The sequence below is a fragment of the Micropterus salmoides genome, unplaced genomic scaffold (assembly GCF_014851395.1).
Source record: "Micropterus salmoides isolate LMB-PRFRI ecotype aquatic unplaced genomic scaffold, ASM1485139v1 Ms_hic_scaffold_6, whole genome shotgun sequence".
Lineage (NCBI taxonomy): Eukaryota > Metazoa > Chordata > Actinopteri > Centrarchiformes > Centrarchidae > Micropterus > Micropterus salmoides.
In genome coordinates this window covers 37390696-37415452 of record NW_024044348.1, presented here as the reverse complement: position 1 = coordinate 37415452, position 24757 = coordinate 37390696, and the positions used below count along the sequence as shown (strand labels likewise).

Sequence of the window (24757 nt, the reverse complement as noted above, 5' to 3'; positions counted from 1 at the left end):
CCCTGTACCATACACGCTTGCTTGTTAGCAAACTTTGAAACTAAGTAACCCTATATAGTTACGCTATATTTTGAATACAGAAGAGAAACCGTCACATTAACAAGGCGTGAACAAAATGCCTGCAGTCTCTAAAGGGGATGGGATGCGTGGCCTGGCCGTGTTCATCTCTGACATCAGGAACTGTAAGTTTGTTGATCGCATTCATAAACAGTTCTTGGTTATGCTAGCAACAAGCTATCTGGTGTGACAAGGATCAACATTAGCGATGTGATTTTGAGAACATGCAAAGGAGTGTCTCTCTTGCCCTTTCCACCCACAATTTAGTTAACTTTAACGTATCAGCGTGGTTTTTAGACAACCCCTCAGCTGGCCTACACTAGCTAATTAACGTTAGCCGCTAGCTTTCAGTTGAAAACGTCACGTCGAAGGGCGTGGACCACCCAGCTAATTTAACTGGAGAAAACTCCAAACTGGCAGACTACAGGGAGTCATAAAGTTAGTTTGTAAATAGTCCCCTGCCATTAATCCAACGAGGTAAACACAATTCATCATTTTTGGTAAAACTTTGCAACTGACAGTTTGACTAGTTTCACTTAAGTTACTTTGTGATGAATATTTCAGATCACGTCAACAGGACATGCACAGAAGTTACAGTCTGTGGTAATGTACAGTGGCCTTAAACCGCCGAACTAATGTAGAGTTTAAAGGTGGGGGCCTGTAAGTTACTACAAAGCAGGATTTGAGGTTTGCAGGTAACTCAAGGTGTAACGTTAACCCGATGTTTCAGTCCTACGACGGTAGTTTACTTTTTACCTGGGTACATCACCATGGTAACTAATGCTGAACGTTAATGTAAGAAAACGACATACAGCCGCTGCAGATAAAAGGCTAAAATTGTCATACACGGCATAAGAATACATCCAAGAAACAGATTAATTTAATGGAGAACACAAATGTAATTACAGTCAAATCTACGGGCATTATCTAATGAATGGTAGTGATATTATAACGTTAAGCCTGTTGACTTTCACATTCACACAGGGTGATTTTCCTTTTTCTTGCATTTGTCAGCTGCAGCTGTGTTGCTTTTAGCCTGGATTATGTGTTTAACTTCTTTTTATTTGTCTAATATTACAGTTTTCTTTATGTTTGTAAAATATAACGCTCTGCTGCCAGTAGACTTACCCATGTCCAGCGATTCGTCATCTGCTGCAAACACCGGCTCCTTTCATGTGAGCACGCTCATATCTGGATTGGGAAAGTTGGGTTTACTTACTGGAAAATAACAAAATATTTGAAAAGTTTCAATCTGGTTTCAGGAAGTACCACAGCACTGAGACTGCCCTGCTTAAAGTCACCAATGACCTTTTAATGTCTGCTGATGAAGGCATGTGCTCAGTCCTGGTACTCCTGGACCTTAGCGCTGCTTTTGACACCATTGATCACAACATCATGTTAGACAGACTGAGGCACTGGGTGGGGATCTCTGGTACTGCCCTAGAATGGTTTTCATCCTACCTGTCAAATAGGAAGTTTTGCGTGTCTGTAAACAACTATGTCTCATCGTTCTGTCCAGTTAAATATGGTGTGCCTCAGGGGTCTGTCTTAGGACCCATTTTGTTTTCCTTGTATCTGCTTCCCCTTGGACACATTATCCATAAACATGGCATTTCTTGTCATATTTATGCTGATGACACACAAATATACTTGCCCGTCAGATCCACAGACCCTGGAATGCTGAGTTACACGCCTTCATCTCATCACGCCTGGATTATTGCAACAGCCTTTTCACCTGTTTAACCCAAAAATCTATTGATCGACTCCAGACTGTCCAGAACTCTCCTCTCGCCTTGTTATATTTCTGAACTTTTAGTCCCATACGCACCAGCACGTACCTTGAGATCCTCGGGCAGAGGTCTGCTGTCTGTTCCAGAGTCTCGACTGAAAACTAAAGGGGACAGAGCGTTTGCTGTCAGGGCCCCGAGGCTCTGGAACAGCCTGCCTGAGGAAATCAGGTCGGCTGAGTCAGTGAACTCTTTTAAGTCCCTTCTTAAAACATACTTTTATAGGAGAGCCTTTCCCGATCTTATTTGACTTCATTTTATCCCTTTTATTTTATTGTTTTTTACTAATTTTATATTTATCTTAAATGTGTATTTTAGTCTTTTCAATGTTTTCATGCTTTTATCTTGTATTGTTTTTGTATTATTGTCTCTTGGGTATTATTGTCTTTACACTTGTTAAAGCACTTTGTAACTTGTTTTTGAAAAGTGCTCTACAAATAAAGATTATTATTACCGACTTGATTACCAGTGGCGTGTGAGTGGTAAACCAGATCACGATTGTTAGGGTTAGTGAAGCCAGATAATGGAAAGATATCCTGGGTATGTTGAACTTGTTGTTCAGGAGATACTTTCCAAGTGTCCAGCTGGAGACCATGAGAGGAACTGGTTGTCGATGTTTGAATATCCAGAACTACTTATCTTGTTGGATTTTCAAGCACAACAGTCGCTAGAATTTACAGAGAATGGTGCAAAACACAAAAAAACAGTGGGCCAAAATGACTTGTTAATGAGAGAGGTCTGAGGAGAATGGACAGACTGGTTCAAGCTCACGGGAGTGTGACAGTAACTCAAATAACCACTTGTTACAACAGTGGATCACACAACACGTTGAAGTTTGAAGGTTACAGCAGTAGAAGACCACACCAGGTTCTACTCCCGTCCGCTAAGAACAGGAAACCGAGGCTACAATAGGCACAAGATCACCGAACTGGACAGTAGAAAATTTGGAACAACTTGATCTGGTCTGACAAATCTTGCTATCTTCTGCAGTGTGCAGATGGTAGGGTCATAATTTGGCATAAACAAAAAAGAATCCATGGATGCATCCTGCCTTGTGTCAGTGGTTCAGGCTGGTGGAAGTGGTGTAAGGGTGCGGGGGATATAGTATACCAATCGAGCATAATTTAAATGCCACAGCGTTATTGCAGACCATGGCCACAGTAGGGCTGGGCGATATAGCCTAAATTGTTATCACGATAAAAAATGTCATATTAGGCTATTCGATATTGATAATTATCACGATGAATGTCAAATTATTTCTTTCAAGTTTAATGGCTGATTTTTACTTCTGAGTGAAACCAGATGGTTAATTGTGGTTTGAAACTCTTCTTTACGGTCAGAACATGACAAACATTTGTCATTCAAAACATATAAAATATGCATGAGGTAAATTAAGTGAAATCTTTTTTTCAGTCCCTTTTCCTCAACAAAATAAACATCTTAATAGAAAAATTAAGTGCTAATTCATTTGTGATTCAAATGAATTAAATCAAACATTTATTGAGCATTTATTGAACATTTGTTATATTGTTATTAAGGAAAATTATATCTCAATATTTATCATTATTGTTTTATTGCCCAGCCCTAGGCCACAGTCGAGCCATCTTCTAGTGGCTTACAGCATAATGGGATCCTACCCAGTACTAAAGAGATGGAACTAATGAAGTGGCTACTGAGTGTAGCTAATATGTCTGTATGACTGAGCTTCACTGTCCTAAAAATACATACAAGAGCCATAATTGCAGTAAGTGACATATTCTTTCATTATGATGAACACAGCAAGTGTAGCTTATTCCTCTCGGCAAAGCAGTGTAAACAAGGAGGAAGAATGTTTTATTCCAAGTTCTGAGTGATTGCAGCATTATGTAACATGCAAATCGTCTTGATCTGTTTGCAGGTAAAAGTAAAGAGGCAGAGATTAAGAGGATAAACAAAGAACTGGCCAATATCCGTTCCAAATTTAAAGGTAGGTGAACATTTCTGACAAACCAGGCCAACCTTCAGAGATAGAGGAGCAGGTAGATGGAGGGCAACAAGTCGACAGGTTCTCATTCCATCCAAAGACTGATTCCAAGCACCTGTTTTATTTTATGATTGAAATAGAAACCTTTGCCTTCCTTGACACAAATTTGTGAATCCACTTTGCCCACTCTGTTCAGCTTCACAGTTTTTCAGTGGCTGTTGCTGTGTCTGCATTGTTAAAAGTTGACACATCTCCCTATGAATGAGTGTGCCTTAAAGCTAGGGTAGGCATGTTTTATTTGACAGCAATCAATACATCAAATGCTCTGATGCCTCCTCTTCCTATAGTGCCTGAACCGACTCTGAATATCCTAATCAATATTTTGTTCATTCGTCCCATGGATAATTTGCAAATAAAAATTACGATAAAAACTCACAAGTTTGGCATTAAATGATGGAATGCATTGTTTATCACCTACCGTACTCACAGTGTAAAGTCAGACCATTGAAATCCTTGTGTCTGTAACGTCATGTAGACATTCACTTCCATCTTTGTGTGTGTGGGTGTGTGTCTGTGTATTTGCACGTGTGTGGATAGGAGACAAGGCTCTAGATGGCTACAGTAAAAAAAAGTATGTCTGCAAGCTGCTCTTTATCTTTCTTCTTGGCCATGATATCGACTTTGGACACATGGAGGCTGTCAATCTCCTCAGCTCCAACAAGTACACAGAGAAACAAATTGTAAGTTTGTCCTCATGTTCATCCAGTGTCTGAAGTTGAGAGCTTGTTGGTCATTTATCAACCAAATATGCTTGTGTGAAGGGGTGGAGACTCAGAGGTGTACAAACAACTTGACATGTATTATTTCTCCTTTTTATATGGTGGATTTTTTAATGGTAACATTTTTTTCTCATGTCCCCTGTCAGGGGTACCTGTTCATCTCAGTGCTGGTGAACTCCAACAGCGACCTGATCCGTTTAATCAACAATGGCATCAGGAATGACCTGGCCAGCCGCAACCCGACTTTCATGAACCTGGCCCTGCACTGCATTGCAAACGTGGGCAGCAGAGAAATGGCTGAGGCTTTTGCTTCTGAAATTCCCAGCATCTTGGTGGCAGGGTTTGTACATAATCATTAATGCATAGAGATTTTAACTGGCTCTAAGTCTCAAACAGAAAGCTAAGTTGTTATTGTCAGTCAGAAGGAAAAACTTTGAACTGGTTTAATGTCAATCTTTGACACTAGTAGCTCTTGATTTCTTTTAATGAGCATCTGACAAAATAAGATAAAATAATTTCCAGTATGAATTCCTGTTTTTTGTCTCAAAATGAAGTACCATAAAACTTTAATTAAAGCCCAGTTTGAATTAGACACGTTTCCCTTTTACTGGCCTGGTATGGCCATACATTTTGACTAAAAAAGGCAAGTCTCAATTACACGCCTGGTCTGGTTTTCACAAAATGTCAATAAAGGAAATATTCTTCCTCCAATTTTACCCCGATGAAATGTCAGGAAGGGTTGGAAAAGGCCTGGCATTAAAATCAGCAAGAGTTTCATTATTTCAGACTTAGTTTCTGTTTATAGTGGGCATTTACATTCTGTAATTGGCTCTTATATAGTAGTAATGTTGTCCTAATGAAGGAGTTCACGGAAATTGTAATTAAAAGCAATAAACAAACAAAATGAAATTACTTATGTACGATTTTGTTTTAGGTGTATAAATGGTTTTGTTTTATGTAATGAATAAGTTGTACACAATTCATTGCATTAAACATTGATCATTACACTTTGTTTTTGATTTTACATAATATGTTTGTTATATGGAGACGCATACAATATTGGAAAAATATCCATGTTAATATAGTGATTGGTGCCCAGGCCTAATGTGCATTCATTCGGTGTGAAAAGGGTAAATTTACTTTCATTTTCTTTGTGGAGATCTTAAAAAGCTGTGTTGTATTTCTGACAGAGTCGCAGATCAAGGTGTGTTTGCTGTCGCCATGTCACTTTGCATGAAACTCTGCTATCCTCTATCAGGGACACCATGGACAGCGTGAAGCAGAGTGCAGCACTTTGCCTGCTACGACTCAATAGGACATCGCCTGACCTGGTGCCCATGGGTGACTGGACAGCACGAGTGGTCCATCTGCTTAATGATCAGCACCTGGTAGGACTGTACCTGTGTCCCAATTCCAAACTACATACTGATTGCATGTAGGTTTTTGTGTTCACACTAGAAAAGTGACAAAATTAAGTATACTCAAAGCAGACAGTATGCACACTAAATATGGTGAGTTGCTGGGGAAAAAAAATCTGCTCCATATGATCCTTTATCCTTTATATTGAATACTAGACCCATGTTGCTGAAATGTTGTGTCAGTGTGTCTTGTATAAAGGTGTGTCTGTCTGGTTTTCAGGGAGTGGTAACAGCAGCCACCAGCCTTATTACCACTCTGGCCCAGAAGAGTCCTAACGATTTCAAAACATCCATCTCGCTGGCTGTGGCCAGGCTCAGTAGGGTGTGTGTCTTTCTGTAACTTCACATTATCTTCATCCCACTGAGGTCAAAGATGGAGTCTTATTTTAACATCTGTCGACGTGTCGTCTTGGTCTTGCTTGTCCAGATTGTGACTTCTGCATCCATCGACCTTCAAGACTATACGTACTACTTTGTCGCTGCACCATGGTTGTCTGTGAAATTGCTGCGTCTTCTACAGTGCTACCCTCCACCTGGTATGGTACAGTACATGGTACAGTCGACGTTAGTATGGGTATTCAGATGATCATTCCAGATTTGTTTATTCCAGTTTTTGTCATTTCTTGCATTTGCCCTTGCGTCTACTGCCAAGTCAAATTATCAGGTTTCTCCACAAGGTAACTAATGGCCACATTTACAGCTATTGACTTTGGTAATCCCATTACCTTTCCTCTAGAATTACCCTTAAGCTTGCCAAAACCAGTGCAATAGTCGGCTGCATAGTGGGACAGCAAGCTCTTGTGGAACTCCCTGGATTGACAGTTAAGCCAGAATTATGCTTCTCTGGGCTGCACGTATATACGAGCAACCCCTTGCATGTTTGTGTGTTTCTTGTATATTTGTGCAGTATCTCACAAAAGTGAGTACACCCGAATCCGGCCCGCTGCGCTCCATTGACTCTAATACAAAATGAGTCGTTTTCTAGCTTTCTTTTGCTGTATTTTTTCAAGATATGGTCAAACTCTGTTCCTGGGGAACTTGTAATAGTTACAGTCGCTACCCAGAGAGGTTGAAAGAAGTACGATTTATTCTCTTTCCAAAACCTAAAACAAATCCAGAAAAATGTCAGCTGTGGAACTAATGTAATGTTAGTTAGCTAACGGTATCCGGTACTTCTGAATGTAACGTTATAAAGCCCTACTGTTCTGCTTTTTAATGATTGTAATAGTGTATAGAGACCTACCCAGCTGTACAGGAACAATGTTAAGTTTATCAGACTTAGCAACACTGGCTAAGATGGGCTTAGCGAAGGGTCAATTGACATTTGGGAGGCGTGCGCGTTGGCTCCTCCGTGACCTAGAGTTACCCATAACGCCGTTCTCTCTGTAAGTTTGCAGAGACATTTACGTGTCTTTTCGGAGAAGCACAATTCCAGCTTGAATACTAACCTTTCCCAGAAATCCTCAAATACAGACTAATAACATGAGAGGTGAGATGAGAAGCTCTAACTGAATCGCATGTGTGAAGTACAGATGTGTTAAGGATGTGTATAGCCTAGTTTAGCCAGATTTGTCACTCACTTTATTGGATGGAAATCACAGAAACACAACAGTAGACCTCTTTAATTCATTATCACAAGTTTTAGAACACATCTATGATCCATGATGGTAACTGTATTATTTGTCTCTCTACTGTTTGCCACACATGGTTTAGAATCCAGTCTCCTTTTGTCCTAAACACTTGTGTTCAGATGCTTTTCAACTCTGCTCACTGACTCTTATTTGACCAAAGCTGGACAGAAATAATGTGTGGATGGAAAAGGTAACCCCTCGCCTCACACAGATATAAGGTTGATGAGGATCTTCTCATCTCACCCTCAAAAACATTTGCCAAAATGTTTGAATAGGGTTTTCCTTGCCAGGAATGGCTACAAAAAGTGTAAAACCAGGTAATTTTCATTGTTGGAGCCATCCTAAGATAATAATAGAATAAAGTTGCATTAGGTGATTTTTGACACCAGATGGCAGTAGAGTAGAAAAAAGAAAAAAGCAAATAGCAATGATATAATGTACAAGTTTATTCAACTCTTTTGGATAATGAGGTGCCAAAAACATTGTGTGTGTTTATCTAGACATCCATCAGAGAACCAGCAACATGGGCCCAGTGGCATGATTTGATTCATTGTTAATATATATGAATAATGAAACCCTTATACTAAGAATTTTTGGGCAAAGCAATTAGCTTGACAAGAGTTAAAGTAAAGGCTAGGAGGTGTTAAGAACATAGCATTTGTTGTTGCAGAGGATGCAGCGCTGCGAAGTCGCCTGACAGAGTGTCTGGAGACTATCCTCAATAAAGCCCAGGAGCCGCCCAAGTCCAAGAAGGTCCAGCACTCCAACGCAAAGAACGCTGTTCTATTTGAAGCCATCTCCCTCATCATCCACCATGACAGGTTCGGCATATTCACTGTGACAAGCTTTCTGCTGGTCATAGACTTTATGGAATATCATGAAATTACAGAGGTGTGTTCTGGAAGATGAAATCTGGATTCACTTCATTTTAGGGCTGCATAATTAATCGTATGTACGATTACATAACCGCAAAAAGTGTGCGATTTTATAAAACAGAAAAGGTGTGTGTGACGCTGTCTTCTGTGTGTGTGCTGCAGTTTGCTCATTAACTCCACCCACACCGGGTTCTTGCATGTGCCCCTAAAAACTGATAAGCCTGTGTGCAATGTAAGAAATGATTTATGAGCAGTGTGCGAGTCACTTTTATGACAAAAACCTACTGTAACCCCCCCCGCCACTAATCGTTCAAAACATTAACTCGCCACAAGAGCACTGAGAGAAATGCCGGTGCTTCGGTCGCTCTGTGACGAAGACAGAGAGACGTTGGCTGCAGCTGAAGCAGTAATGCCGCGTTTGAGACCGGTCGGAAGTGGAATATTTCCCAGTTGAAACTTCCGTTTTCCGACATCAAAGCATTCCAGGTGCTTGGTGGTGCATGACGCCGCAAGTGAACGAAAACCATGGGTGACCGTGACAAAGTGTACACACAGTTGCACCCTCAGCAGTGTTTTAGGTGTTAATTAAAAGGATGGCAGTTTAACTGCAACAACTGAATAGCCTAGTTCTAGCTACATCAGTTGGTAATGTTGTAGGTTACACCAGAGATGCTCACAAGTCTTTGAGCTAGACTCCAAGTCAAGTCTCAAGTCTCTCGTGGTTTTTACGAATGCTGCATCACCTGCTGCGTTCAATCCAGGTTGCTAATAAAACTGCATGGCTATAAGGAATTTTGTAACTGTAACCTGTTTTTCATTTACAGAGCACAACCATGTAATGTGTAATGCAATTGACAGCTTATTAAATACTGTAAGTCAACACACTCCCCAGACTCTTAAACCCAGTGTAACGTTAACTAAATAAAACTGTGACGTTGCATAATCAACAATAAACCTGTTTTTAACTTACAGAGCACAACCATAATGTGCAATGTAATCAATGACAGCTTAAACTACTGTAAGTCAACACACCCTGCAGACTCTCAAACCAGTGTAATGTTATAACTAAATAAAACTAGGTAAGGTAAGGTTATGCTACATGATCAACAGTAAACCTGTAACCTCTTTCCAGCCAACGGCGATAATTAACATGATGGCAGCCAGCGGGACGTAAATGATTACGTTAACCGACCACCACAAGTTTGGCAAGTAAACAAATGCTCATTCATCTTTTCATAACGAACGACAGTCGGCGTAAACCTCCTGTAGGTCGTAGCTGAAGCAAGAAGCAAGCTAACGTTAGATGGCCAATGCTGAGCTGGTGGTGTTTACTCAACACAGGTTACTAACCTATTTGCGTTCAGCGCTTCTTTGTTTTGGTCCTGTTGTATGAAGTTTTAAAGCCAAAGTTTATAATGAATGTCACAGCAGCTGCCGGTGTTTGTTGTCCTCTCTCACGTGCGGCCACACGTAGCAGATGCTACATGTTATGTAGGCAGGTTATAGGTAACGGAGGGAGGGGTACATATTTTTTCTCCGAGTTCACAAGTAGGAAATCAGACTTCAGGTGGCGTTCCAGGATAGTTTTTCTAGTTGGAGGTCGGAAATTTCCCAGTTACGAGTTGCCTGGAACGCAGCATAAGACAGAAGATAAGGAAGGTTTGAGTTTGGCTCGCTGACCATTTAACGTTAGCTGTATCATTTGCATTTAGTTGTTCAACATGTTCAACTTTTTGTCAGTCACTTTTCGTCAACCGACCAATCACAGAGATTCACATTACATCACATTAGACAGATGCAAACAGTGCCAGTGTGCCAATATGTGCTACTTCTAATTGCTTCCTCTGTAGAGCAACATGCTCCCCTTGTTCTGTTTTACATCTGTTTTACTAGTTATTGTTATAAATATTGTTTGACTTTATTTAAGTTGAGAAATAGACATTTGAAAATGTCAGTATTTCGCACATTCCTTGATAATTAAGCAAAAAGACTCATAGTACCATTTGTTCCTGGAGTCACTGGATAGGCATGTTGTAATAGATGTTAGTTGTCAGTCTAACTAGCAGACACAGGACTGTAACACAAACTAAGTTATACTTTATCTTCAAACTCCACATCAAGGTCACAGGGTAAACCCAGCTGTCTTTAGTTCACATTCCTGTGCTGTGTAACACTTTCTGGATATTGTTTTTTTTTTAATATTGAAATGTGTGTTAGTACTTGGACACTACAGCTAGTTGTTGTCTCTTGTCTCTCAGCGAGCCCACCCTCTTGGTACGAGCCTGCAACCAGCTAGGCCAGTTTCTGCAGCACAGGGAAACCAACCTCCGTTACTTGGCTTTGGAGAGCATGTGCACACTGGCCAGCTCTGAGTTTTCTCATGAGGCAGTAAAGACGCATATAGAAACTGTGATCAGCGCTCTAAAGGTGAGTCACACCAATAATGAACTTTAAAACGCACAGTATGTAATTTTCTGCTGGGGTCTCTCACATCAACACAATAACAAAATATGTAGTTTGACATTGTGAAATAGCAGGGGATGAACAACCAAGATCTACAAGGGTTATTGTAAAAATGTGGCTTAAAACTGGATAAAGACTCAATTTATGACCGCCTCTGGCAGGCAACCACAACAGTGATGCATGTGCAAAGGAGATATGAAGCTATTGGTGAACAAATAAAATGCACTTAGATTAAAAGAAGGGGCATTGATTTCTCTGGGTTATTAATAAGTGCGCTTTCAGCTTACTAACAAATACAATAACGCAAGGGGTGATCGGTTGCATCGCTTTAGAGCCTGAAATATCTCAGCCATCTGTCAGAACCAAAAATGCAAAGTGTAGGCAACATTAATCCTTTTTTTACATTTATGTTTTGATTGTTTTTGCAGAAATGACTAGGACTGGGAGTTAGTTACTTTCCAATGCCTCTAAATAATTGTGTAGTCTGTAATCATACCCACTATAATCATGGAAAAGGGACAGTTTGATTTGATGGTTATAATAATCAGAAATAAGGAATGGACCGAGCACTGCTGTGGTCCCCTGAAAGAGAGGGAATATAGCTCGGACTCTAATTGGCTGAGCGTAACACACCCTAACATGCAACAACCTGTATTTTGATGTGTGGTTTGGTCAAATTGATTAGCTACAGTGGAATTTAAGTAGCTACAGCTGATGAAATCTGCCAGAGACGTCTGTCATTTCATAATTTTTGTGTTTATTTTCTTGACAGACAGAGCGAGATGTGAGTGTTCGCCAGCGCGCTGTGGATCTGCTCTATGCCATGTGTGACCGCAGCAATGCCAAGCAGATTGTGGCAGAGATGCTGAGATACCTAGAGACCGCCGACTACTCCATCAGAGAGGAGATAGTGGGTCATCATTAGTGCAGACCTGTACACCATTGAGTTCTTTTGTGTGCTGCTCTCGTTCTCAGCCAGTTGCTTCTCTTCCCCAGGTGCTCAAGGTGGCTATCCTGGCAGAAAAATATGCCGTGGACTACACCTGGTACGTGGATACCATACTCAACCTCATCCGCATCGCCGGTGACTATGTCAGTGAGGAGGTGTGGTATCGTGTCATCCAAATTGTCATAAACCGAGATGATGTCCAAGGCTACGCTGCCAAGACCGTCTTTGAGGTGGGCATGAAGATTTTATGCCATCACAGATCAGCTTGACTTTCAGTGTCTGCCTCATCAGGTTACCTTTATAAGGTTACCTTTCCTGGCAAACCTGTCCATGAGGGAAAATGGCATGCACATTTCAGCAATCATCCCCAAGCCTCACATGGGCCTTTAGTTGTTGTTGTTGTTAGTTGCACGTTTAAAAAATTAAATTTCTTTTTAAATCCCTCCGTCGTGCCCAGACCAACAGGCTGTACTCTGCAGAAACTATGAATAATAATAATAATAATAATCTTTATTTGCAGAGCACTTTTCAAAAACAAGTTACAAAGTGCTTTAACAAGTGTAAAGTCAATAATACCCAAAAGACAATAATACAAAAACAATACAAGATAAAAGCATGAAAACATTGAAAAGACTAAAATACACGTTTAAGATAAATATTAAATTAGTAAAATAGAATAAAATAAAAGGGATAAAATAAAGTCAAATAAGATCAGGAAAGGCTCTCCTATAAAAGTATGTTTTAAGAAGGGACTTAAGAGTTCACTGACTCAGCCGACCTGATTTCCTCGGGCAGAGCCTCGGGGCCCTGACAGCAAACGCTCTGTCCCCTTCAGTTTTCAGTTGAGACTCTGGAACATACAGACCTCTGCCCGAGGATCTCAAGGTACGTGCTGGTGTGTATGGGACTAAAAGTTCAGAAATATAACAAGGCGAGAGGCCATGAAGTCAATTCTAAAACATACTGGGAGCCAGTGTAATGAAGCTAAAATAGGAGTAATGTGGTCATATTTCATTGTCAAAGCCTGGCAGCTGAGTTCTGGACAGTCTGGAGTTGATCAGTAGATTTTTGGGTTAAACAGGTGAAAAGGCTGTTGCAATAATCCATGCGTGATGAGATGAAGGCGTGTAAAATGTTCTCGTTGTCCTTAAAAGTTAACATAGATCGAATTTTAGCTATATTTCTAAGTTGATAAAAACATGATTGAACAAGCTTTGTGGTGTGCTGCTCGAAATTTAAATTACTAAGACAGACCCCTGAGGCACACCATATTTAACTGGACAGAACGAGGAGACATAGTTGTTTACAGGCACGCAAAACTTCCTATTTGACAGGTAGGATGAAAACCATTCTAGGGCAGTACCAGAGATCCCCACCCAGTGCCTCAGTCTGTCTAACATGATGTTGTGATCAGTGGTGTCAAAAGCAGCGCTAAGGTCCAGGAGTACCAGGACTGAGCACATGCCTTCATCAGCAGACATTAAAAGGTCAGAAGTACCACAGCTCAGTGCTGTGGTACTTCCTGAAACCAGACTGAAACTTTTCAAATAATTTGTTATTTTCCAGTACAGTGAGCAGCTGTTTGGACACAATTCTTTCTAGAATCTTTGCAATAAAAGGCAGTTTTGAAATTGGTCTGAAATTATGTGGGAGAGAGGGATCTAAACCAGGTTTCTTTAAAAGTGGGTTCACGCAAGCCGTTTTAAAATAATCAGGGACACAACCAGTAGATAGGGAGCTGTTAAAAACAGAGATCAAATGGGGCCCAACAGAATCCATTACTTTCAGTAAAAACTTTGTAGGTATTACATCAAGTGGGCCGGAGGACATTCTCATTTGTGATACTGTTTTTAAAAGCTCAGACAAGTCGATGGGATAAAACTGGTTAAAACTCTCTTGTTGCTGGTGAGGGACCTCTGAGTAAGAGGCCGCGGGGGTAATAGAGGCTCTGATTGACACCACCTTATTGGTAAAATAAGATAAAAACAATTCACAGTCATCATTACTTCCCGCTGAGGCACAAGGAGGGGTTGGGTTTACCAGCTGATCCACAGTCTTAAACAGAAACCTGGGACTGTGTTTATGTGTAATAATGAGTTCAGAAAAATAGTGTGTTTTCGCATCCTTAACCATGTTATTGTAGTTAATTAATAAATCCTTCAGACTGAGGTAATGGACTTGGAGACTGGATTTTTTCCATCTGCGCTCTGCTTTCCTGCATTCACTTTTTAGGCTGCGAATGCTGTCATTTATCCAGGGTTGCTTACTAGCTTTAGACGTAGGTCTAACCTTTAGAGGAGCAGTAATATTTAGTGGGGACAAGCAGATATGATTGAAGTGATCAACCAGATTGTTGGTGTTGGAATCAGACAGGTGTTGGCTTTGGCTCTGACTTTGTTCATTAAAGATGCGAGAACACACGGAGCTTGGTGAGGCGGCGATGAGTAACAGGCGAATCGCAGCTAAAAACAATACAGCTGATGATACACGGAGCAACTTTTAGAGCAATGGTGCAGGGCAATGTTGCCTTTAATGGTGATGAGTAAAGATTACTACCGTAATCCCCTTCACCCATCACTCCACCACCCTCCCCGCACCACCGCTATCCGTTCGGAACATAGTCGGACTTGCCACCAGCAAGATTGCCCAGCAACATTGCTCATAAAGTTGCCCTGTGTATCATCAGCTTAATTGTGCACTGTGCAGCTGAATATTCAGGGGAAAATATGAATTTATGAAGTATTGAGTCAGTGTCTTTATTAGCAGTACTCAGTAGCATCAGATGGGATTGTGGGGTCAAAAAACAGAGACATCCCTAGCAGCAATAATGATCCCTCACAGCCTAAAATAAAGGAAAAATAAGACCTGTTAGCCTGATTACACTTTACCCCCAAGAAATCCTCAAGAAGCTACGGATTGAAGTATGTAGAAGTCCTTGTTTCTGAAGGTCCACACGCACAGTGTCGGCTGGGTGGTTACCACCTGTGCCATTCAAAAGCTTACTTATGGTAGATAGCATTGTTTAGTTTCTTCTATGTTGTATCTAACCTAATGCCATCTTTATGAACACTTGTAGGCACTACAGGCTCCCGCATGTCATGAGAACCTGGTTAAGGTGGGGGGCTACATCCTGGGAGAGTTTGGTAACCTAATTGCTGGGGATCCACGCTCCAGGTACAAACGGCATCTGCACAGCACAATCCACTGTTCTGGAAATTATATCATTTTTGCCCGAGTTCAGCTGATGTTTCAGCTCAGGTCTTTCCTGTTTTCTGTTCTTTGAAGGTTTAGTTTATCCAATTAACAAAAGCAGTTTTCACCCATGCAGATGCTCTGAAAGTCTCCAGTGTGATCTGCATGGATACGACCAGGCTTAAGTAACCGAAATTTTAATCAAATGCAGTAGACACCAATATGTTGTCTTAATAACCTGATCGTGGCAATAGTATGAAGCTGCAGTATCGGAGGCTGCAGTTTCAGGGCCCCCGCAATCCTGGGACCGCAGTTCTAGGAACCTAGTTCTTTCTAGTGGAGTGGTGGTGGTAATACACATCAACAAGAAGGAGGTTAACCCTGTCTGCTACAGCGGATGTGTGCAGCTGTGGGTTAGCAGGTCAATATGCATATAATCAATAACTTAGGTTTAGGCACACACTCGGTAGTGGTTGTGGTAAGGGTAATTGGCTTCAGGGGGCTGTAAAGAGTAACATAGCTAGATAGCTAACCAGTCAGCTAGCTGGCAGTATCAAAGTAAACAAGTGTCCTGGAATTGCAGTTCCGGTCCTAGGATAGTGGTCCTGAAACTGCAGCCTCCGGTACTGCAGCTACATGCTACTCGATCATGGTGCAGTGTTTACCATAGGAAATGTACAGAAGAAGTAGGGGTGAAAGCCAGTATTGCTTGTTATCAGAGGGAAATATTGAGTTAATTTTCACTAGAGCTGACCGTTTTACTTTTATTGAGTATTTACAGTTACTGTTTCTGCTTCAGCCCTCTGGTCCAGTTCAACCTTCTCCACTCCAAGTTCCACCTGTGCTCTGTGCCAACTCGGGCGCTGTTGCTGTCGGCCTACATCAAGTTCATTAACTTGTTTCCAGAAGTGAAAGCCACGATCCAAGACGTCCTGCGCTCAGACAGCCAGCTGCGCAACGCTGACGTAGAGCTTCAGCAGAGAGCTGTCGAGTACCTGAGGCTCAGCTGCATGGCCAGCACTGACATATTGGTTAGTGAATTATGCAGGATAGCACGCGGTCTTTCAGAGCTCTGCAGATACGGATCAGAGTGGGAATTGTCAGTTGTCATTCTGTGTCATGCTGCCTGTATCAGCAAGACTATATTATTAGTTCACATCCGCAGTGAACATTAAACAATTTTACTGTCACGGTATCCCTCAGCGTATTATAGCGAGTCGCGTCTTAAATTACAACCTCCCCTGCTAACATCAATTAAAAAATGAGACATGACATTTTTATAAAACTTAAACCTTCAGGGAGAAACAGCAGAGACACTGTCTCACACAGCACATGCCATATATTTAACGGGGTAATTGTAAATGCTGTCATCTAGTAAGTAAATGGATCATCAGACAAGACACGTCACGTTCTGTTTAAATAAGCTCAGATGATGACAGTGATGGATTGAGCAATCACATCGTACAGTCGCTTCACAGTAATAATCAGAGCAGCATATTGCAATGTTGCTCTGATTAATTCACCTCCTGTGAAGTTGGGAAACAAAGACAGATGGTCACAGTCATCATTCACAATTGTTAGATTCCATAATCAAGGGATTTTTAAGCCAGTGTTAAAAATGAGTTTCCCCTACGTGTGCAGCAGTGCGTTTGTCAGCTCTGGGGATAGATATGCTGGAGATAATTAACATACAGCCCTCGTATGGAGTCATAAAAATAAGAACTCTGTAAAAGAATAAGAAAATAAATGTGGAAATATAAAGAGAAATAAAAGAAAAAATGAATTTAGAAAAACATAGAAGACATAGACTAAATATAATTATAATAATAATAATAATTACAAGCATTTTCATTTATTTTCACATTTATTGGTTAATTCCTGAATATATTCAGTTAGTAGTTGTTTGCGGAGTGCTGCACATACTACTCGCGCAGCACGTTGTTTCACACTCACGCTCACTCTCTCTCTCTTTCTCTGTCTCTCTCTATGTCATGAACACCGCTGCACAAATATGTCCAACAACTGTCAATGTCAGAGACCCACCTTAAAAAAAATTATTAGCAGGCATTTAAGGAGCCTCGCTAATAAGGAGAGATAAGTTAACATTAGATCACAGCTGAGTTGTTGAGCTAAGCACGCTGTATATAGCTGGAAGTCAATCTGGAAGCGCTCTCTCTCACATGGCACAGTGGAGTTTGTGTCGGGGTTCCGGTTAGCGATTACACTTGATGCGACCGTGCCAGAGTTCAGTTTAACCGTGCTCAGGCCCACCTCTTCAGTGGGCTTGGGCACAGGTAAGCGTACCGTGCCTGGGCACAGCACGGAGCGTTCACACTGGTCAAACTAACCGGACTTTGGGGGTTAAACATGCTTGGACACGGTACAGATTGCCTAGTGTGAGTACACCCTTAGCGGCACTATGTGGTGTCATAACACATCATGTGCACACTCTAGATCTGTGAAATAACTAAAAATCACCATTGCTAATTGTGCATTGGTGCCATCTGTATTGCCCACGCTCTCGCTGTCCCTCCACAGGCCACAGTCTTAGAAGAGATGCCTCCATTCCCAGAGAGAGAGTCTTCAATCCTGGCCAAGCTGAAGAGGAAGAAGGGCCCAGGCCACCTGCCCAACATCGACGATGACCGGCGAAATGTCAACGGCAGCTCAGAGCACAGCGAGAACACGGACGCCACAAAAACGGTAACTCCACAGTAGTGTTGTGATTAGTTTGAGGGTTTTTAAAATAAAATAAAATCTTTGCTTAAAAATTTTTTTTTTTTTACCAAAGATTCTTTTATCCACCCCCACCCAGGAAAAATGTTGGTTCTTAACAAGTAAAGTTTCTCATACAAATCAGCATGTTGCTAAGAATTTGCAAAACAAGCCTGCATCACTAAAGTTAGCATTATTTAACTGTATTGGCATTTCTTTGATCTTCACCTTCACTTGTCCTTTCTCCTTCCTTCCCCATCTTCATTCCTCTATCCTTCTTCTCCTGTTCTTTTCTTTCTCCGTCAGTCTTCCCCTTCACTGATGGCAGACCTTCTCCCCACCAACAGACCCCGCCCTGCGACCTCCACTCCCATCATGCTCTCTGATGGGAGCATGGTATATATATTGATAGCTAGAAACGACATATAGTATAGTGAATGCATAATTATTTATTAGCTACTCTGGTCCCCAATATTGTCTAATTATGTAGTTTAATTCTTTGGAAATTTCTCTGTTTGACACACCGTTACCATAGTTGCATTATTACACCAATCGATTTTTATGTTATTGTATGTTTAATGTTCTGTCGACTTGCTCTAGATGATTCCACACATCCCCACAGTTTGTGATTATAACACAGTGCTGTATAGTTTGTATATGTTTGGACCAGCTGGAGGTCTGTAGAGTAACCTGTTGTGTATCTGTGATTACACACTTCTTACACTACACACAGGTCTAGTCATTGGCCATCACCACACCTGGTCCCATAGAAGAGAGACCGCCAACTGTAGCTAAACCCTCACATCATCATCATTGACCAGTTGATGACTTCAGTCAGTCTGCCTCACAGTTGGCAGTGTGTCTACTGACAACGCCAGCTCTTGGTTGACCCTAGTGAACCCTAGTCCTCAGAAATGTGTTTCAAGCGGGCAATATGCGGTGATAACCGCGTTTGATCAGTGTGCAGAGCAAAGGATCTGAAAAGGACCTTTAAGAGGTGAATCCATAATTCGTCAGAACAGATGATGAAGGCTACCTGCCGAGATTTGCATCCACCTCTTTTCTCAGTACAAATGAGCGTTACCAGCCACGAGGTGCATGAAATTCCTGGCGGGCGTGCAGAACTCCGCATAACCAGGCAAGACGGCGACAGCAGAAACAGCTGATCAGTCGTGAGTTACAAGTTCGCTACGTCAGAACTTATTCGGAAAAAGTGTTTCCATCTCCCGTTTAGCGCATTTTCTTTTTTTTGACAAAGGCAAAAACCACCTCAATGGAGCGAAAAACAATTTTGCCAAATTAAGCATTTTTTTCTTTGAATTTTGCTTCAAATGCGATACTTCAAAATGCGCATTTAAAAACACGGCTACTGTTTATATTTACTTCCACAAAAAGTGAGGTTTGACTTTAATTACGCTCCATGATGTAGAAAGACTTTCATATATTTCTGTGGAATTAACTGTGTATTTAGCTTGGTACTGTGGCCCCATATTTAACTAGTATTTATATATTAAAAAACTATGCACTTCAATTCAGATTTAGAGTGTGCTTTGTGTGTAGATATTAGAGATGACATATGCAGATGTTTCTCTCCCAGGAATCCACCTACCCTTTGACAGACCTGCTGAATCTAAACTCTACCCCTTCAGCCGGAGCCAGTCTGCTGGTCGATGTGTTTTCCGACAGCTCCACCCCTGCATCTGTAGATGTGTCTGAGGAACATTTTCCCAGGTGAGACCATACTGTGAGCTTGTTTAATGAAATTGGCAGACAAATAGATGTTACAGCCATTTGTAAATAGTTACACATACTATAGGGCGATCTGCATTCCATTAAATATTAAAGGAGGTTTAGTATTGCGCTTTTAGAAAGTTGGGTGATTAAAAAACAAAAATGGTCAAAATCCTGCTGCAGAGGCCAATGTATCCTCCAAAATCACTTGATCTTCCATTTCCCATAATAATGTGGATAGTATCTTTTATTAGACCTTCTTTGCCTGGTAAACACTCAGCGATAATTAATAAGCCTCAAGGGGAAACTAAATATGAATTGTAAACACATGAACTGGTACAAAAGATGAAGTAAATTATTGCACTCAACTTCAGGCGATCAGAAATGACCTGTATTTATAATGAGTAAAATAATTTAACTCGCATTAAATTCACCGTGGGGCACCATACTGTGTGTGTGTGTGTGTGTGTGTGTGTGTGTGTGTGTGTGTGTGTGTGTGTGTGTCAGAATTGGTCTTTAAAACTTGCATTTTCTCTTATTGTAAGCCATGATGCATTTGCTGGTTAAACACATACATATTAACTCTTTTTTGCATGATTATCTCTTGAAAGACTCCAGACACCTCATCTCCATCTTTTACTGATAAGCGGATTTGTGTAAACTATTCCTGTCAGCTCAGTTTCCATTGTTCCCGCATCACAATCAGCTTATTGTTTCAAAGCTTTGGATTCTTCTGGGTTACTGGACAGGAATTGTTGCGAGAGTGATGGCTTGTGGGAAGAAACTGTTCCTAAGTCTGTTGGTTTTGGCGTACAGTGCTCTGTAGCACCTACCAGAGGGGAGAAGCTGGAAGAGGTATGTTTCCTGTCCTGTTGTATATGTATAAGTCCTGAATGGAGGGCAGGTTGGCACTGATGATCTTTTCTGCAGTCCTGACTGTCTGTTGTAGTCTGCTCCTGTCCTTTTTGGTGCAGAGGACAGACTGGATGATGGCTGTGTAGAAGTGGATCAGCAGCTCCTCAGGCAGGTTGAGCTTCCTGAGCTGGCGCAGGAAGTACATCCTCTGCTGGGCCTTCTTGATGATGGTGTCAGTGTTGGGGGGGGGGCTCCTCCTGAAGTCCACAATCATCTCCATAGTTTTGAGCGTTTTAAGCTCCAGGTTGTTCTGGCCGCATCAGAGAGCCAGCTGATCAACCTCACGTCTGTAGGCCGACTAATCACCGTCCCAGATGAGGTCGATGAGGCACATATCCCAAAAGTGATCTCTGTATCTCAAAAGGGATAGGCAGCCCTTGATAAAATCTAGCACATATAAACTGACTTTGGTTCGTTACCAAGTAGCACTCAACGTTCCTTTATTCATCCTCTGAGACTCCTGCTGGACTGTTTCTTGACCCAGACGCCTTGATCAGAAAGGTACACTCAGTTTTCTGTGGAGGGAGGGAAATGCTTATTCACGATACATTCTATACATAACTTGTTTGAACAGCCTGGCTGCAACTTAAGAGTGTGAAACCCTCATGTACGTTCTTTAAACGTCAGCATTAGCTGTTTTTAACAAACCAAGCAAATGGGTGTGCCAAGTGCAAACTTATCAAATATTTATTAAACTTATCAAAAATAGAAGCTGTCAAATGTCCTCGTTGCAAATGTGTAATTGTGTACTTGTACATTCTAGGTTTGTTTGTAAGAACAACGGTGTTATCTATGAGAACCAGCTTTTGCAGATTGGACTGAAGTCTGAGTACAGGCAGAACCTGGGTGAGCAGCTGTACACTTTTCTCCACTATGCTTGAGTTCTACATCTTGTGCTTTGGGGAAATCTCTTCAGACCTCATCAGTTTTAAGGATATTTTTAAAGGATACTTCTGACAGACTGGAGTTAGAGAATAATGAAAAAGAATCATGTGCAATATGGGATTAGTTTCACACATTATGGTAAGTGTAGTGTATACTGGTTAGATGTAGTTAAAGAATGAACTCAAACATTTACCTGCTGTGGTCCCACAGGTCGCATGTATGTGTTCTACGGCAACAAGACATCTACCCAGTTCCTCAGCTTCTCCTCATCAGTGACCAGCCACGACACGCTCACGACTCATATCCTTTCCACTGCTTCTTGTTACAAACTTGACTGTCCCATTTCAGACCACGGAAGTACTGGAGTTTACTTAACACAAGTAACTAAAGCAATAACTACCACTTTTCCAGCTGAGAAATATTTTACACGTCAGTTCTGCAGGATGGCTGTCTCTGCGTACAAACGTTATTATAATATAACTTTATTCAAATAGCCCTACAACGCAACATTACTTTCCAAAGTTACTATAGTAATCAAGTATTGTTTATTAAATATAGCACCTTTCATCATCATAACAGTGATAATGGGTACCTTTTAAATTGGCTGATGATGTGAAGGGGAGCATAAACTAAAAAAATATATATATAGTAGCCTGAGGCACAGCACAGGAAAGAGCGGCAGTTTCAGACACATATGGACCAAGTAACAGAAAAAAAACTCCTCTCTGAGGGATAGGATACCCATAGCTAAGCCTTTGAAACCGGATGCTGTGATCTGCAGTATCAGAAGCTTCGTTGAGATCCAGCAGCGCCAGAACAGAGCATTCACTCTGTGCTGGGATGTGTGATAGTGTCGTTTAGGTGCTTGTAGAATCCTTGACCATTGTCTCCACAGCTGAATGTCCACGCTAAGACAGTAGACCCCATAATAGAAGGTGGGGCTCAGGTCCAGCAGATCCTCAACATTGAATGTGTGTCAGATTTCACAGATGCACCGGTACTCAACGTTCAGTTCAGGTTGGTGTCTGAATGCATACTTCGTCTTTTGATGTATTTATCTACTCATCTGTGCTCATTTCTGACTATATGTGTGCGTGAACAGATATGGTGGAACTCTTCAGACCATTGCAGTTAAACTCCCTGTGATGCTGAACAAGTTTTTCCAGCCCACAGAGATGACATCCCAAGACTTCTTCCAACGCTGGAAACAGCTTGGAGCGTAAGGCTCAGTTTCCTTTCTCAGTGCACCGCTGTGGTTTTTCCCATCAGATTAGAAAAGGCAGGAAAAACAGATTCCTGTAACTGTTTGAAATGCTGCTCCATTTCATTGGATCTGTATGTCACTATATATTTTGTCTGTTTCATGTCTGAAAGATCACAAAAAAACACTATTGAGTAATGTTATACAGTAGGTCAGTGATGGCTGTTAATCAGAAGGTCAGTATTAATGTAAAGTCCACAAAAAGTGAATGTGTGGGTTCAGACAGCCACTGGATCTTGTTCCCAGTTTATTACAATACCTGGGTTGTCTGTAACTAATTCAAAGTTAAGTAAAGTCGCAGAGTTAAAACTGCCCGCTCCTGCGCGATTTGTGTTGTCCAGCTGTCTACTTTCGACTGTTCTTGGCCTTTAGGTCATGTATAAATGAAAGTAATAACAAAAAATGAACAAAATTAGGTCCAAATAGGAGGTGTACATTGCAATTTCTGTAGTGGATAGAATTCTACAGGAACATGTTCGTGTTATTTTGCCCTCCACAAGTAGTGATCTTCTCTGTGTCCTCAGTCCTCAGCAAGAGGTTCAGAAAATCTTCAAAGCCAAACACCCAATGGACACAGATGTTACCAAGGCCAAGGTAAAAAATCACTTCTTCAAGGGAAACTGTTCAGTAGTGGGTCATAAACCAGCTGTTTGACATTCTGACTGCATTTTTGTGTACAGATAATCATAATGATTTTATTAAAATTCTTATTCCTCTTCCATAATTTATTTTTTAGCTGGTTGGTTAGGTTAAAAATGTTTTTGTCCACGATGTGGAAAATTGGCATTGGCTTCACCACCTTCATTCTCAGATCGTAGGTTTTGGTGTAGCTCTGCTGGACGGGGTGGATCCCAACCCTGCAAACTTTGTCGGAGCTGGAGTCATTCACACTAAGAACACTCAGGTGGGCTGCCTCCTCAGACTGGAGCCCAACGCACAAGCACAGGTGAAGGCCCACACACGCACACACAACTCATTTACTGAACCGTCGTATAGCCTGTGTAACTGTGTGTGTTTCCTAATTAGATGTACCGCCTCACCCTCCGGACCAGCAGGGACTCCGTGTCTCAGAGACTGTGCAATCTCCTTTTTGAACAGTTTTAGGCGCCAACCTTTTACACATTTACTCTCCTGGTCTCACTTTAGATTGGACTTGATATATTGTACAGTGTACACTGTTTTTTTATTTTACTTACTCTACATGTAAATGAAGTGAAATGTATTTTTCACACATAGCTTTACTAATACGTCACTGCTTTAAACCTGCCTTGTACTGTATGTGTGTGGATCCACACTGGGTTGGGTACGGCGGTGGATGCTCCGGATGCTTCTCTGTTGTGTTCTGCAGCTCCAGAGTTTTGAACAGTTTGGAAATTGTGTGTTTTTGCTGCTTGCTCATTCAAACATTTTGAGTTGGTTGGGAAGCATTAATGAGACTGAATTAGCTGAAAATGTCAAAAGGACTGTAAGCTAACTTATGAGCTCCACAAATAATTCAGTTATTCTGATAGCGGTTCTATGAGGCATTTATTCTTGTAGTGTTTCAAACAAATGTTGCACAGAACTGGGAAGCTTTCCTTAACTTCTTAACCATTTTGCACTTGTAAAAAAAATTGATCACATAAGTAGACCAGATAGATTTAGACAAGAGAATTTTGACTTTGACTTGTTTCACCAAATTCAAACGTCTGTCATCTCAGGAGGAAAAGCAAAGCTTTGTATTGTTTTTTTGTTGTTTGTTTGTTTTTTAGCAAAAAATAGACTTTGGATGCTACAATTGTGCTTTTGTTGTGTGAACCAAGCAGATGTTTTACACATAGAATTCAGACACTCAAATAAAATAGCAAAAAGTCAGTATAGAACACTAGGTACCAAATGGATTTCAGTTTTTGAAAGTGATGGAGATTTGTTCCCAGAATATGTACTTTACTCCACACAGGTGTGCCTCTGAACTTTTGTTACTCTGTCAAGAAGAGAGAGGAAGAGTAATTAGAAGTTATAACTCTAAAGCACTGCCACACTGTCACTTTTTGCCTCAATGCATTCATTCACAGAGCACTACCAAACTGATAATATTTCTATATTTCAATAATGTACGGTGTATTTTCTGTTTTATAAAATGTACTTTTGTCTTAA

At 41.1% G+C, this 24757-nt stretch overlaps 1 protein-coding gene across 3 annotated transcripts; it reads left to right on the top strand.

The window, feature by feature from the left end:
• Window positions 1-47: 47 nt before the first annotated feature.
• LOC119889769 (AP-2 complex subunit alpha-2) lies at window positions 48-24757 on the top strand. Of its 3 annotated transcripts, XM_038700578.1 has the most exons (23): window positions 48-182; window positions 3742-3810; window positions 4405-4547; window positions 4733-4926; window positions 5845-5974; window positions 6225-6326; window positions 6432-6540; window positions 8306-8456; window positions 10769-10937; window positions 11746-11883; window positions 11970-12152; window positions 14999-15096; window positions 15914-16145; window positions 17653-17817; window positions 18136-18225; window positions 19427-19560; window positions 21239-21321; window positions 21571-21660; window positions 22254-22377; window positions 22463-22579; window positions 23146-23215; window positions 23433-23567; window positions 23648-24757. In XM_038700578.1, exons 1-23 carry the CDS (start codon window positions 116-118, stop codon window positions 23723-23725), a joined length of 2871 nt encoding a protein of 956 aa, XP_038556506.1. In that variant the 5' UTR covers window positions 48-115; the 3' UTR covers window positions 23726-24757. The 3 variants fall into 3 exon arrangements, with proteins under 3 accessions (XP_038556506.1, XP_038556507.1, XP_038556508.1); XM_038700579.1 differs by lacking the exon at window positions 18136-18225; XM_038700580.1 differs by lacking the exon at window positions 48-182 and having other exon boundaries at window positions 3742-3814.